Source organism: Chenopodium album, chromosome 20, assembly GCF_948465745.1.
Source record: "Chenopodium album chromosome 20, dcCheAlbu1.1, whole genome shotgun sequence".
NCBI lineage: Eukaryota > Viridiplantae > Streptophyta > Magnoliopsida > Caryophyllales > Amaranthaceae > Chenopodium > Chenopodium album.
The window spans coordinates 18,106,808-18,123,742 of record NC_137853.1 but is presented as its reverse complement, the minus strand read 5'-3'; the positions used below and the strand labels follow the sequence as shown (position 1 = coordinate 18,123,742).

The window sequence follows — 16,935 nt, the reverse complement described above, 5'->3', positions numbered from 1 at the left end:
ATTTATATAACAACTGATTCCAAAACATTTAATTAATGTTTCCTTATTGACATCGTAGTTATAGTTGTTAGTCAAAGCATTATAGGCAATGTTAATTTTACATTTAAAGTCAATAAAAAGCTGAAATTTATAAGATAAGAGTAATATCAATTTTGACTTCGATTTGAATTTTTTTTGTATATAATTATCACATAGTAGCTTTAGATATGTGCATAATTGACTACAGTAAAATGGTAAGCAAAAATGGTAGATGTTCTAAAAAGCGGGGGCGTAAGCCTTTTGAGAGAGGGTCTCGAGAAATAAAAGCTGAAACAAATGCTTGGCTAAACGACATTACAACTAATTGGGAGGGGTTGTATTTTAAATTTGTATTTTCTAAAGCATATTTTTCGGAAGGAATTATTGTATGGTCCTCCTTTATAATTTGTTTTACATAATGCATTCTTATTATAAGCTAATATTTTTTATTATGATGTTAATTGATATTTTAATTGATGCAGAATGTTGCATTGGATTTTGCTAGAGCACACTTTAGTTTGTTTCCAAAATCAACTAATGTTGTAGTGCAACTTTATGATACTCGGTTTGATGCTCAATTGAAGATCACGAAACGTGATGACAAGCTTATCCAATGTTTTATCAAGAATGGAGTTGCTGCTATAATCGATTATTATCAAGTACAAATGAACGAAGGTGCTATTATTAATTATGTCCATGGTAGTCCTATAGTGTTCGATGTAACACTACAATTGAGTGCTGATTCTTAATGCATTTATATGATTTGAAAAATAAGCCCACCATACAGGTAGGGTGGGATAAATGTAATATGTAATTAGTTCAATAGTTATACGCGATGAATAAGTCGTTAACAATATGTATTTTACAAAAAGATATTAAAAATATATTTATGAATGTTCCTTATTAGCATTATTTTCCCGATTAGTAACGTGGTGCGCGCGCATCGCGCGCGATCAACCAAACTAGTAAATAAGAGAAGCCCAAGCATTCATTTTAGCACCCCAACCAACTCAACACAACAACACGACATAGTCATCAATGAGCAATAACAACCCGCTGCGATAGAACTAGGGTAGCAGACCGCAGTAAATTCCAGAAGGCATAACTCGTAGCACACAACTCCAAATCGAGAAATTCTTGAGCCTAGATTGAATAAATTTTCAAGATCTAAAACATTGATGCAGAGACTGTGAGCTAAAAAAAACTTCAAGTCGATGATTTTTGGATGAACTGAACAGTAGTAACAGGATAGCACTAGATCAACAGCGGCAACAGTGTGAAACAACAGCTACCCTCTGTAGTCACTCACAACAGCAATATCTAACTTGACAACATAAATTTTGGAAACAAACACCATATGCATATAAGCAAATTAAAAAGAGAAAGTATTGGGAGAAAATGGAAAGATAGGGAAAAAATCACAAGTAAGCTAAGGTTAGATGAAAATTGAACCAATTAGAACAAGAAAGAAAAAGGGGAGATAGAATTGTACCTGTAGATCAACAATTCTAGTACATATCAGACAATAATGCTACTAACAATATAAAAAATTAACCCAAAAAAACGATACATCACTCAAATTCAACCCAAAAAAAACTACCACACCTCTTAACTGAAGCAAGCAACACTGCCCAATTACAAGCTCATTTTTTGAAACCACCCCCAACCCAGCATGTGATCTAGAGAACAATTTATTAACGTCCACATTTAACATGATTATACCTTTAGGGGGGATCTAACCTGATGTAGAAGGGTAGTCATGAGCTGCAGTTCTAACGAATACTTTGTGTGAACTATGTTCAATGTTATGTTTTCAAAGATGAATTTGTTCCTGCAGAACCAAATAGCACACATCATAACAAGTATAGTTGCGAGTCAATAAGAATTATCACAGCAAGGATAGGATGGAGGAGTTTTCCCTGAAGAAGCAACACGGTTTGGAGCCACATCCTTCCTTTTATCCCCTGCCATAAGAAAATTTCGGAAGATTCAAGCCTTCAAGGCATAGAGCATATAAGTCTTATGATCTAGTACTTTGAAAGTGTAAGAATCAACAGGTGACAGCAATCATCATGATACTTGCACAGAAGCTAAACAGAGTAGAAATTCTCCAAGCTCACAAAATTAAAGTTCATACCAGGACTAACTCAATTGCATCAAACTTAAAATAAGAATCATATATAAAAAGCCTCGAAAAATTAAACATGTATATGTTTGTAAAATCATTATAATAGCATGTAATTAGAACTATACTTGAAATAAAATTTATTCCTAAGCATAGCCAGAAACCAACACTGAGAAATACACAAAAAAAAAAAAAAAAAAAAAAGTAATACCCACAAAATAATTCCTAAGCAAAAAATATATATATGATGGGTAAGTGTTATTCAATTGCTTCCATACTCAAATTAAATTCAACTCTGCCAAATGCCATTATGCTCTGTTTGGATACCTGAATTTCATTTGAAATTTCGGAATTGGGTTAATTCTAGTGTTTGGATGAGTTGGAATTTGAAATATGAATTTAGCCCAAATTCTGAAATAATTATGAAAACTTTATAAAACTAAGAATTTGAAATAATATGTCAAACCATGTCATTTGACATTCCCAACCTAACCCAGCCCCAATACTCAAACACCTATCGTATATAATTAATCTTAGTTCATCCCTTTCATCAAAATCCTTTCCTTCATGATGATGATAATATTTATGTTCGTCAAACATTTATCGCATTATCATCAACTTTCTTTCTCTCTCCTCCATTGCGCAGTCTCTTTCCTCCACAACCTTCACTTTTAATGACGGCGGCTTCGACGACGGGTAATGAAATCGTCAGATCCTATGTATAGCACTGGGTTTGGGGCTACAAAATCTCAAGTCTGGATATGATTAACCATTTTTTGGATAAGATGTGAGTAGAAGATCTTTGGAATTGATGATGATGAAGGTTATTGTTTTGGTTATTGAAAAATTGATGATTTTTTCACTGATTATTAGTTAAATGGATAATTTGTTATTAAAATTCTTAAGTATTGCCAAACACAATGGATACTTTAAAATTCTGGCTTTAAAATTATAGTTTTCCCAAACAAGTAATTTGGAATTGAAAGCAAGGATTTCAATTTCAAGAATTGAAATGTAGAATTTGAAATGAAATTATTGTTTCCAAACATTGCCTTAACAAAATTTCAGCATAATTAACCCATAAATCCTTAATACATAATCCATAATTCCTTGGTACATAACCCATAATTCCTAATCAATAACCCATAATCAACCAAAGAATTCTTCAAACAAATAAACACATAAATCAAGTACCAATTACTAATATAATACAAATGAAATAAACAAATGATGAAATTGCAAGAATTAGGAAAATTGAAAAAAGAGAAAAGAAAGCATACGAGGAGAAGCGAAGAGAACACAATCAGCTTTGATAATTTTCCGGCTAAAAGCTTCAACGACGATAAGGGAGCCGCAAATGGGGGCGGAACTGATTATTGGTTTCACCTGAACCTACATTACGAAGAAAAAAAACCTGATGAAAATCATCAATCTCCCAAATCCTTACTAATTAAATTAACAAAAGGTAGAAAATTAAAAACAAAAAACTAGATCATAGAAAAGGGGAGGAATTTCTGTAATCACCCAAAAAATCCAACTGCTGAAAAAACCCAGAAATAAACAAAAATTAAATAAGTCAAATAAAAGGAAAAATCCAATCGAAGAGATGAACAACAAAAATAAACAAAATTAAATCATAAATTTTATGGTTTTGTACCTCAGAAACTGCTCCAATGGAGGAGATAGAGAGTGAGAGTGGGGAGAGGAGAAACGGGAGGAGAGAGCAATATAGTGAGGAGAAGAAGGAAGAAGACTTAAGAGTTAAGAGAGAGAAAGAATACAACTGGCTGAGACAGCTGCCAAAAGTCATGCCACCAAAGAAACAGAAGCAATAAAGGGTAAAATTGGCAATTCATTGAATTCAGGGGCGCATAAGTAATAGCACCAACAATTACTATTCATAAGCTACAGTAGCAACTTTTGCATTTTTATATAATGGTTATGGATTAAATTGTTTTTTTTTTCTTTCTTTCTTTGTTCTCAAGTCAAAAATAAATAAATAAATAAATAAATAGATAAAAATAAAAAAATAAAAAATTTCCTATCAGACACCTTTTGATTTATTACAAAGAAAACCTATTTATTTCTCTCTTTATCATAAACACTGTGTTTGTGTATGGATACGCTAAACACTGAATTATGGCTTGTATTAAGCACTCTCATGCATATAATCTGTTGTTAAATAAGATTGTTTTTTATTCCTACTTCATATAAGCCACAATACTTTTACTACTTGCAAAATATGTAGGGTTTATAATAAGTGTTCAAACCTGCACAAAGGTGTTACAATGCCAACAAGTTTAGCATAATGGCAAATAAACAACACTACCGCTCACGACAATTCCCGTGCTAATACAATCTGTAAGTCCCCGAAACTCAATCAATCAATCAATCAAAGCTTTAATCTCATAAATGAGGTCGGCTACATGAACCAAATCCCAGGGACTAATTTGTTTGTCAAATGAAAGGTGAAGGAAAGTTTTTTAGCTGATCATGAGTCATGGCCAACTTTCGATTAGCTGCAAATGGGGATAAGCGTCTCTTCAGGTATCATGTAATGAGCACCCCTAAATGTAATGTACAAGCAACCAAACCATAATCCAAATTTATACTGCATTAGCTTATCCCGCTAAATGCTTTAATTTTACCGAGGGTTCGAGTCTTCATTAAAAATTGCAAATATGTTAAAACAGAAGTCTTGCTAGGTCCTTCGTGTCTACAAGTACATTCAAACAAACTTTAAACAACAAAATACTTATCACAAATTAAAACCAAAGTTGCATTATCAAACCATGATTCAAATTTGTACTACATTAGCTTCACCATTAACATTGCATATTTTATCTCATTTACTGAACTACAACTGGAAATCCAAAATAAAACCTTGTAATAATTTTAAACCAAGAAAAGCTTCAAAAAAAAGCAGCCGAAGAAGCATTTGTAGGGTCCTCAGTATTGTCAGCACTTCCATTGGAGCTACTTTGAATGCCAGCAGAATCCGAAGAAAAACTAGTACCTAAGAGCAAAGGAGTCTCTTTCTTTGCAGGCTCAGAAGGCTTCTCAGGTTCGCGTTTTGCTGCCCAAGCCCGAAGAGGAGGCTCAAAGTGTTTGCTGGCAACATCTGGTGGAGGTGAATCTTGGTCTTCGCCAGGAAGAACAAGAAGACCCTTCTCCCGAAGGGCAGATGGTTCATTGTAGAAAGTATTCCACAGTGAGTCAATCAGCTGCCTCTCTTCCTTCGCAGCCCCAAGCTCTTCCTGTGACATATTGCTGATGCTTTGAATTCGTTCTTCAAGCATCTGCTTCAATTTATCATCTTCAATTGATTGACCAGTGGTCTCATCAAGTTTTCCGCGTGCAAGCTCTAGCAAACCCTGTAGGGCAGCTTCTCTAACAGATGTATCCTCACTAGAAGCAAGGTGAATCATGATACGGGGGAATCCTAGTTCAGTTACTACACAGCCATCAGATCGGTTTTCCCGTAGAAGATAATGAAGCAAATGCAATGCTTTCCTGCAAAAAATATACTTCCATAAGGGATCGGCAGATGGCAGAAAAGCTAGTGAAGAACAAAATATATAAACATGAATACCTTTGAAATCTAACACTCTCAGAGCTTAAAGCATCTTTCAATGCCGCATAACCATTTGCAAGGCGAAATGCTGCAACTCCAGGCTTGTTGTGATGGATTAAAGCTGCAACCAACACCAGGAATACACATCAATATTTCAAGGCAGCAACAAGGGAATGAACAATCACTCTCATGGATGAAAGGTAAATCGTCTTCTTCTTCTTCTTCTTCTTCGCCGCCTTGAACGCCTTAATCCCATTAGTGGGGTCGGCTACATGAACCAACATGAGGACTTCCCAGGAGGTCACCCATCCTAGTACTACTCTCAATCATTGTGGCTCATGCCAAGCGATGTGACAAAGTTTTACTAGAGTAAAAAAAAAACAAGAGACGCTGGACACTCACATGATAAAGCACCCAGTGCCTGTGTACGCACTTTCATATCAAGATCTGAAGTGAAGTTTGTAAGAAGTGGTTCAAAGCCATTTGCTTCCATTACTAGTTGTTGACTCCTAGGATTATTCTGAACAATAGTTGTCACAACATCCGCAGCCTTTGCACGTATATTAGCATGCCGATTTTTAAGATAACCAAGCAGAGGAGACAACCCCCCAATCGAATGAAGATCTGTCAGAAGTAATCAAGCAAGAAAAATAAATATGCCACCTTGATTATGGGATTGTCAAGAAGAAATTACACATTGGGCAACTTTAAAGGCAGTGTGGAACTCGTACGATTTCTTTATTTTCACCTTTTTGTAATGTTGCAGACAGATTAGATGTAATTCCTTAATTAATATCATTGCTCATTCTAACCATAGTTTGCAGACCCATCAGTTTCAAGCTTTCAGTTTTTGCAACATCTATAATATCTTCAACTACGCATCATACATAATCATAACTGAATCTAACAAGATGCTACAAGACAAGTCACAGTAACAATTGACTAATTTTGCTGTTACAAGAGGAAAAAAAAAAAAAAACAAACTTGCACAAAATCACCATGCTTGTTGAGGAGAAAACTTAAGGATGCTGGACATCACTCATTAAAAATATAAAAACAAAAACTTCATCCATTCTATATTGGAGTATGACACAATGAATTACATGCAGTTGAGCAGCAAATCTCATCTTAATATCGAGTTTCAAATAATAGAATGGCTTCAATGGATTATTTCTATAAAAAAGTTAAGCTACAGGGCATGGGTCTTTCCCAGATTTCTTAGGCAATCACCTAGCTCCTTGACTGACCTAAGTGTATAGCTACAAAGTTTTAAACTCTAGTTAATTAGCAATGTGTCCCATTCTTCACACTTGACATGCAGGTCAAAAATCAAAGATGGATTCCGTCAAAATAGATAAGAGTAGTCAGAGGCCTAATGTATTGTGCACTACAATAATGCCTCGTGGGTCATAGAACTGATAACCTTGAGTTGCCTAGGTTCTTAACTAATGTTCTAATTGTGATTGAAATTTTATCCTAGGTCACGTGTTTAAAAGTTTAACACAACTCAGTACAGAGAAATCATATTTAATTCGGAACGGGAGCTGCACGTTAGCACAAGATCAATATCTTTTCTTTTCTCGGTCCTGGGCCCTAGCATAGTCTTCGGTGTTTTGTTCGCTTGCTTGTTAGACAACTCCATACCAACCAAAGCTATTTGAAGCAATCTTAGAAGAATATAGTCTCACTAGCTATGCCAAAAGAACAGAATAGTACCTGGCTTGAGGCAAGCAAAAGCACCTACTTGAGAGGGATTCATCGCAAACCTGGCTTAATACAGAAATGAGGCCTTTTGGCAAGAGCAGCAATTACAGCAATCTAAGATGTAGATTTCGAATCCCAAGAGGAACTGCACATTAACTTTCTAAGCCAAAGCATGCAAATACCACAGAATAATTCTGATGCTTTGATCCTAATTCTATTGTTAATCCTAGGCTTATAATAATCTACTTGCCTTTCTCCACTTAAGGGAGTTGTGTCATATTCCGAGCACTATCTAGTATGCACTTCGGTTTTCAATAAGGACTTAATGGGCATCACCCATACAGGGTGGGATTATAAACTACCTAAGAAAAAAGCTGATCTTATAAATTAATGATGCCAGACTGGCTCATTCTTGGATGAAGAGCCCTGAGCCCCTTTTATTCATCTTTCCTTGTCCTTAATCAAACCAACAAAGTTGTGTTCTTTGACTTTCCATTACAAAAGAAAAGCTTCACCTGCTCTAAGCCCCTTTTAGTCGTCTTTCTTTGTCCTAAACCAAACTGACAAAGTTGTGTTCTTTGTCCATTACAAAAGAAATGCGTCACCTGCTCCTTCCCCATGTCCACCATCACTCAAGGCAAACCCAAAAGCTCATCTTTTCATAACACCAATTGCTAGAGGCTATGACAAGAGATCTCAAATCAAACAATAGAATCGAACTATAACCTTGCTCATCATCCTGCTTTTAATGCAGAAACTAGTGTGTACCCCGGACGATGCCACGGGTTGCTAGTTTGTGTACTTCTTGCTTTAATTTAACAATTTTTTTTATTTAATTTAACAATTATGTTCAACTATTTGTATAGTTAGTGTGTGTAGTAGTTCGGGAGTTGCCTTGGATGTCACCTTTTATTTTATATTTTTTACATCATATGTATTGATATTTTAATCTTGTGAAAAATAAATGAATTATATTACCTCTAATTTACTTAATAAATGAAAGGAATATTATAATATTATGTGAAACTTGAAACATCAATAATAGTTAGTTGAGATAGTAAAAATATTACCTATATACATTGGAGGTTATGGGTTCGAATATTGTTGAAAGCATATTTTATTTTGTTAAATGAAGTGGCTAGCTTACATGGTGCAAATACTTTGGATGATGATGTGGCATTGTGACTTAGGCACACATACTTTAAAGAGTGCCACGTGGCACCGTTCCTTTAAAAGGAACGCCTTTTAATATATAGTATAGATATAGATGATATACTTAGTATGCTAAAGGATGAGCGATTCTACCAGACCACAGTTGCCAAATGAGGCATCAAAACCTTGCACACTATACAGCAATTACATCCAATTTCAGCAACTTAACTAACAGAAGGAAGTTGATTAGTCAATTTCTACCTTATGAGCATCAAATTTGCCTTGACATGGACTATGGAGTCATTAACAAGATTGTTATACTGATGCAGAAGGCACAAAGATTAAAAAGTGTGTTAAATGTTAGTTCAAATCCATAGTCCAGCTATAATATTTTTTTAGAACATCTCATGTAAAGAAGGATACTTTTTAATCCCAAATTAACAGCCCCACTTTGTTAATATCCATTCCATTGCTTCACTCCAAAGACAAGAATCCCAAGTACTACTCGCCTTAAGTAACATCACATCTAAATTTTTACCATAAAGAGTACCATCCATTGCTTAAGGAAAGAATTTTATCATTAACATCCATATACTGATGCTCTCTACAAAGTTAGGAGCACAATTAACTGACTTGGTGAACAACTATCTTTGTGGGACAATTTTCATCAATTACTATGGGAAAATAGATAGCTAATCAGCTAAGCTCCTCTTTTCTCAGCATCAATGACATACAAACCACCACAATCATACATGTAACAAGATTTATTAAGCTCAGCAAACCAATAGAAGACTTGCCAAACATAGGCTTAAATACAAGACAAACACTCTCCAAAACAATTCAAACAAAAAACTAGAAGCAATCCAACTTCATTCAAGTACATCAACGAAGCAACTCATCCAACTGAAGGAATGCAACACCCTAAGCTAAAAGCTAAATGAATGGTGGAAAAACCAATATTTATAATTTAAGTGAAATACTGAAATTCATAGGATCTGCGATGCAACAAATCTCCATAGGTATCTGTCCATTCCTTTCATCTCTCTCACTATCTGACTTATTCAAAATTATCAATGTTATCAAAAGGAAATAACAGAATATAACCAAACAATAATGACGACATTTACTAAACTCGCGTCAGCAAAACCACGATACAAGTTTTAATCTAATCTAATACTGGTTACAAGAAAATCATATCCATTTTTCACAAGAATTAAAATACACCAATGCCAAAGGGGGCATTTCAACACTGCCCATGTTGGAACTCATTCCAAGCAATATAAGAATTGTTAAAAGCATGACATTGACAAACAAATAAACTGGAAAGATTACAAATCTTTAAGCTCACCATTTGCCATATCAATTGACTCTACATGCTCTTGCAGCTCATCCAACATATCTGTTGATTAACATAACCAAAAATCATTAAAATTTGTTGTATACAATCACATATCATATTGCCAAGGCAGGACAAAGATCGGCATTACCTTCAATATCACCAGGACTAACTCCTTGAGAATCTAAGACTTCCTCTGGAGTTTGCATAACTTGAGTTATCTCTTTCATTCGCTTGACTACATCAATGGTTTGTGACTGCATGGCTTCCATGAACCATTTTCGGTCCTCCTCGCTGGTCATCCGAAAATCAAATACGTCAGGCCAGAATAAAGCATGAACATTTGTGCTGGTAAATACTGTGAGGGTTTGGTTTACCCATTGATTCGACACATGCCAGATTGGCTAAATAAAAATAGAAGCAAAACTCCAAACAGTCACATAAATGATGCCAAGAAAGATTAACGGAAGGTTTAAACCCTCCTCCCCCTCCTCTCCCCAAAAAAAATTATCACAATATATTTACGATACAAAACGTGGCAAATTAAACAATGATGGAATAAACTATGAATCAGCCGTCATGAGAATACATTTCAGTAATCGCTTTTCCTACTGTTTTAGTATCTCTTAGTAATGTGCTTGATTTAGAAAACTTAATTGCACCATATTCCAAATTTGAAAAATTTCCATTTCCTCTAATGGTATGGATTTAACTACAGTCTCCCTCTAAAAGTTTTACTTCCACTCTCCTCTTACCCTCTCCAATCATCATATTAATCAATCAATCAAAGCCTTAATCCCATAAGTGAGGTAGGCTACATGAACAAAATTTGACCTCTCCAATCATCATCATCATCATAAACCTTGCATTTATGCAATTTCCATGGCTGCCAAAATTCATGATCAACACTTGCTCCAACTTCTTTAACCCAAACACCAGACTCAATCAACATCACCACCACCAAAACCAACATCCTCCAATAATCAACCTTCATATACAATCTCTTTAAAAACAGAGTCCCACAGCCTTGATTACCAGCTCAAAATTTTTGAAAAAAGCAATAGGATTCCTAGAAAAAATTTATGACACAACCATGGAGTACCTTGAGCAAAAATCAAAGCTTTCGGTGGTATTGTGTCTTGTCAATCCAACCACACATCTTTTTCATTTTTTGGCAGTGGTATAATGCAGCAGTGATTTGCAACTATAAGTGTGGTGGGTTGGTGGAATAGCAAAGGTCAATGGTGGTGGTGGTGGTGGTTGGGTTGCAACGGTTATGGCGGAGAAGTGAAGAAGGGCAGAGTATTCATTTTGACATCCACTTCCCTTTTTCTTAAATATTGTGATATTTAGAAATTGTGCTACTATTTGTAATGGATAAAGTATTATTGTCCTACTCCTTATCATAAATAAAAAGTATACAAGAATTCAAAAACGCACTACTCATACAAAAACTGAGAACACTTTCAAAATCAAAGATTTCCTCAACACTAGTTTAAATAAGGAAAATCTTCCAACAAATTCTTCATCAGCCACATAGTTTATGCTTAATTTTAATTTTACTTTGAGCTTTTTTTATTTTTGGCTGATGGGTTAAATTCCTTAAAATCCTGCAAGTTCATAAAACCATCCTTTCCTAACTCTTAACATTTACGAGTACTCAAGTACTTACGTATAAATAGTCTATTAGTATACTTGAATATAATTTCACAACCACCGGGAACAAATTCATATTACAGTACAAAAATTCAAGAACAACCTATTTCAATTCGAAACCCGGCACTCAATAAACTCCAAAAGGCTTGCAAAACCAGCAATCAATACATTCTTATTGGAAAACCCTAATTCACATTCGAAAAAACATTGAATACATTGATACCAAATTCAAAGACGGGTGAAAATAAATTCAAGATAACAAAGAGGGAAAGATGAGATACCTTAGTTGGCGTGGAGGTTGAGTACCATCGGAGTGAGATAGACTCCATTTTAGAAGTCCTTCCCAATTGGGATTGTCTTTACTCATGATTTCAGAGGAAGACTTTGTGAGGTTTTGCAGAGATGGGGAATTCCAGAAACCCCGAGAAGAGTGAGAAATGAGAATGTTCGAGCCAATTGTAGAGGACTGAAAATCCTATTTATAAGGGCAGGATGGTTATCTCAAGCAACAAAGGTTTTTTTTTTTTTTTTTTTTTTTTTTTTTGGGGGGGGGGGCAATAAAGTTGAAGAGAAAAAAAATAAAAATTAAGGAAAACTTTTGTATACACCCGATTTTGAGTAATTTATTAAATAACGGGTTCATTTTTGTCAAATTTAGTGTCATTTTTGTCAAATTTATTGTCACTTTTGTCAAATTTATTAATTAAGCCTAAATAACTCTTATATATATCAGAACAACTTTTGTGCATTTTTGTGTAACTTTTGCGCATTTTATTGTCACTTTATAACGGATGGTCAGTAATTTACTGAACATCCGTTTTATTTAAAAATTTGTCAATAATTAATCCCTGTAAATACAAGATAAATGTAAAAATATAATGGAATCATTAGAGGAAAATAGTAAAATATTGTTAAAACTTTCAAAAAATAAATTGTGACTAGGGGAAAAATTTATCGTTTTATAAACAAACAAAATTTATAAACTCAAACAAGCAACTAGTAGTAGCAAGTTAGAGGTCAATCCCACGAGGGAAGGGGAGTCTCTAATGCAAATGATTAAATACTACACTAGTTCAAAATCAAGTTTGAGAGATTTGAACTAACTAAATCAAGTAACAGCTAACAAGAACGAAATTCAATCAATAAAATGCACTACGGAATCAGGATCCACGTGTAATCATGATCAATCAAACAAGGCATGGGAAATCAAGTGATCTAAGCATGAAAAGACTAGTAGTATGAGCAATTAGGAGCATGCAATCAATCATCCTCAAATTTTCTTACCAAGATCCTCTATATCAAAACAATAAGAAGAAACGTGATCAAATTCTCACTTATTATTATGAACTCAACATCAATTCCAATGTCAATTATATTCAGTCATTCAAGCATGCTTAACATTAAAGATGATCAATACAATCAATGCAAACCTCATCTAATCACTTTAATCACTACACAAAATCATTGAATTCCCCAAATTAAGCTCAAATTGATCACCCAAACATGTTTCACCCTAATCCCTAGCAAAAAAATCTACTCACTAGGCATGATTAAACTAAATTCTACAACTAACTCAATTAAATTCATCATCAACATTAAATTGAATTAAAGGATTGAATCAACTAATTATGGCATTGAAAATCAACTAGCAAGATCATCAATCAACAAAATCAAATGCTGGAAATAAAGGCAAGTAGAAGAAATCTTACTAAACTTTGAAAATCAAATAAAATTGGATTTGAATTGATTGAAATTAAACATCAAGTTGTTGAGTTCTACACTTATTCTCTCTAATTTATCGATCTCTTTAAAGTTGGGAAGTCAAAATGTACTTTAAAGTCTTTGTAAATACGAGTAGTAGGTATTTATACATTGTACATGTATAAAAGTACGTACTTTAGGGTATATACTAAAAGGAATGGTGTCCTTCGAACAAGTGTATTATTCTGATAGCGGGTTCAGAATTATTAGAAAGCTAATATATTCAGTAAGCTCAAGTGATCGGAATGTCTGGGTGGAGGCCGCTGCCGATCAGTAGTATTAATATAATTAATATTACAGCTTAATCTTGACTGAACCCTTAGGGTCACACCTAAGCAAATATACGAACCGACTCGACGAATTAATTTGGAAGAAATTAATTCGTCGCCCGAGTGTTAAATATTTAAACGTCGGTAATTCGAGCTTGGAGCGTCGAAACCGAGCGTCGGAAGTCGAGTCAAAATAATAAATGACGAGACGCGCAAAATAATAATACATCGACCATATTCCCAAAATATCCCTAGCATCGAAGTGCCCCAAGCACCCGAATGCTAGAGGCAAAAATGTCCACGCAAAGGTGGCTAGCAAGCACACCAAGCCGAGCCTAGCATGGCTGGCTGGTGCATGCTAGCGCACAGCAAGCTAGCATCCGCAAGCTAGCAGCAGCTAGCAGCCGCGTGGGCATCGTGCCAGCAGCAGCTGGCTGCCGCAAGCTAGCAGCGCATGCATGGCAGCAGCCCGCACCAAATATGCGATGCTTCCTAGCTATAGCAGCAGCTCGCAAATTGGTGCGTGGCTGGGCTCATGGCTGGGCCATAGGGCTGGTCACTTGGGGGAAGCATGTGGGAATATGGAAGCAAGTGGGGTGAGGGACATGTGGCACAAGGAGAGTATTGAGTGGGGAGCAAGTATGGTCCCCTACTCTCCATGTGGTCCTCACCACCCTTTTCATATGATAGTGCCACTTGTAGATTTACTATTAGTTTGCAATTTTAATTTAATTTAGCTTTAAATTAATTTGTGGAATTTCATGATCCCACATTGATGGGATGGAAATTCCCATTCATACGTTCCTCTATAAATACCAACCTTGGGATTGGGAGTAAAGTGCTTGAGTGGGAGTTAGAAAGAGCATTGCATTTTGGCAAAAACTCTTAAACTCCATTAACACTTGGGTTTTGGTCGGACCTTGCTAACTCCAAGGTAACAGACCTAAAAAGTCGTGTTCGTCCTTTGTGGGTGGATACTGTTGGAGGCTCGGCATTTGCGGAGCTAAGAGCTTTCAAGTAAGAACCCGTGTTTGAGGGCGAAGCACGCGTCGAAGGTAAAATTTCGGTTTTACCCTCCTTTATGCTTTGTTATTCTTTATGGTTTTATTAACTGCGAGTGGTTCTTGGGTCGGGGTTGTTTTCGTGGTGAGTCGGACTCACCAAACCCCAACATATACATGGTATAAAAATTGCATAAATATAAGTATATAGTAGGTATTTATACAGATTTTTTATACAAGTAAGTTATAAATATCTTAAGTATATTTATTATTATATTTTAAAACAAGTATTTAAATTAAATATTATTACATAGATTTTATTATGTAAGAATATTCTAAAATGTAACATTAAATAATATGATCACCCAAAATTTAGGGAATAAGATGATCATCTTATATATTTAGCGAATATTCTAAGAAGAATTTAAAAGTCAATAAAATTCTTTTATACTAGAATATCTTTCCAAATTTCCTCAAACAGTTATTCTTGCAAAATCTTTGCCTTAATCAAATTTTTTATTTTATGACAACTAAATAAGATTGGGGAGAAAGTCAAGGGATTTATATGGCAAGCATGACTAAATGGGAGAGCTAACCATGTTAAATTTCGAAATCAAGTAAGCATTTCATCAATTTTAAGTTTTGGAGAAAAAAAAAAGAAAGAAGAAGAATGATGAAGGTACCTGGCCACCACCAAGGGCAGCTGACCACCAACATAGCCACGACCGACAACTAGCACAGGCCGTCGTCGACCACCAAATCACGACCAGGCCACCGCTGCTACCACCATGACTGGCAGGGCTACTAGCCGAAAACCATACTTTTTTTAAAAAAAAAAAAAATCTTCTTTTCTAATTTTATTTTCATATTTTTAATTCATCTAATTTCAAGTGTTATGATATAACATATTAAAAGGCGTTTTCAAAAACATTTATGCACCACGTAGATCCCCTCATTTCAATTTCGTCACGTTACTTACTGAATTCCAATATGCAACGTCATCCTCTCAACTCCTTAAAATGTCACGTCATCCACACAACGAACAATACTCCATGTTGTCTCAACTATATTGAAAAAAATATGGATGAGAAGGTTTGAACACTTAACCTATTAGAAGAAAATTTATTGTTTAACCATCTAGGCTAATGTTAATTATGTTTTAACACTGCACAATAAATAATATTATACTACAAAGTATCAAAGACACATACTACATACAAACTGTTAGATGCTCTTAATTAAAAATTAGTACAACTATAAAAGTAGTAACGAACTCGGGACAAGTAACGCCCGAGCTACTCACTAGTTTTCAAATTATAATTCAGGAAGATTAGTGAATATCTATCATTGAATTTAAAATATTTTTTAAGAGTATTGATGTAGAATTGAATTAGTTTATTGGCTTGATTCCGAAAAAGTTTTAAAACTTTATAAAATGAGATTATAATTTGTTTATAAAGATGAACTTTTATTTTAGATTATGTAATTATTGTCTTATTGATTAGAAGTATTGGTTATTTGTCAAAACAAAGTAGTATTGATTATGGTATATTTATGTTTTTTAGGAGAGGATATTGTAGAAGTTGAGTTTTAGTGTTTGTGCTTGTTTTTTTTAAAGATTTGTTAGGCAAGGTATGTTTGTTAGGCAAGGTATGTACGCACAACTCTCGCTCTAAGTAGAATTTTGTTAGGTAGATTTATTTTATCGCAATGAGTACAGGTTACGCTTGAGAATTTAAAGGTGAAGCATGTAGGGTCCATGAGAGGCCATGATTGTTTTTATGTACTACTTGACATATACATATGGATTTTATATGAGAAGCATGTTTTTATGACGCATGAATTTTTATGTAAGCTAAGGGCAATAAGGTTTGTTCACCTGCCACATCATCATTACATAAACCTCTCCCCTAACAAACCTCTCACCAATAATAGATGAACCTGCCACAACATTTCTTTTCTTAAAAAAAAAAAGGAAAAAGCCCCAAAATTTTGCCAACTCACATGATCAAACCGGTTTGTATTTACAAACCTCTAAAATACAAACCTTTACCCACAACAAGAGGTTTGTTGACAAACCTCTAAAAAATTCCAACAAACCTCACACAAACCCCACCATTGCTATTGCCCTAAAAAGCATGTTAGAATTAATTATATGTCTGATTGATTTGATTATTTTATTAGTATGTGTTCATAAATTTTTATTAAAAAATTTTGACTTTTACCACTTGCCAATAATCACTAACTAACGGATTCTGTTCATAAATCCTTTTGTGGGACCTACCATCACGAGTCGCCATATTATTGGGTACAAATTTTTTAAAAAATAAATAGTCAAT

The 16,935-nt window shown here is 34.7% G+C and overlaps 1 protein-coding gene across 1 annotated transcript; it reads right to left on the bottom strand.

Annotated features, from left to right (window-relative positions):
- Nucleotides 1-4,881: 4,881 nt before the first annotated feature.
- LOC145597777 (hsp70 nucleotide exchange factor FES1-like) lies at nt 4,882-12,011 on the bottom strand. Its single transcript, XM_081654023.1, has 6 exons — nt 11,847-12,011; nt 10,061-10,203; nt 9,922-9,972; nt 6,120-6,341; nt 5,736-5,838; nt 4,882-5,656 (listed from the first exon to the last, which is right to left on the bottom strand). Exons 1-6 carry the CDS (start codon nt 11,930-11,932, stop codon nt 5,056-5,058), a joined length of 1,206 nt encoding a protein of 401 aa, XP_081510149.1. The 5' UTR covers nt 11,933-12,011; the 3' UTR covers nt 4,882-5,055.
- Between the last annotated feature and the right edge of the window lie 4,924 nt (nt 12,012-16,935).

What these genes read in the sequence shown, in the direction of transcription:
- LOC145597777 (XM_081654023.1), bottom strand. Translation starts at nt 11,932, where the DNA reads ATGAGTAAAGACAATCCCAATTGGGAAGGACTTCTAAAATGGAGTCTA. An exon ending in CAACCTCCACGCCAACTAAG is followed by an intron (nt 10,204 to 11,846) that starts GTATCTCATCTT and finishes TCGGATGACCAG; the next exon opens with CGAGGAGGACCGAAAATGGT. An exon ending in GAGAGTGTTAGATTTCAAAG is followed by an intron (nt 5,657 to 5,735) that starts GTATTCATGTTT and finishes TATTTTTTGCAG; the next exon opens with GAAAGCATTGCATTTGCTTC.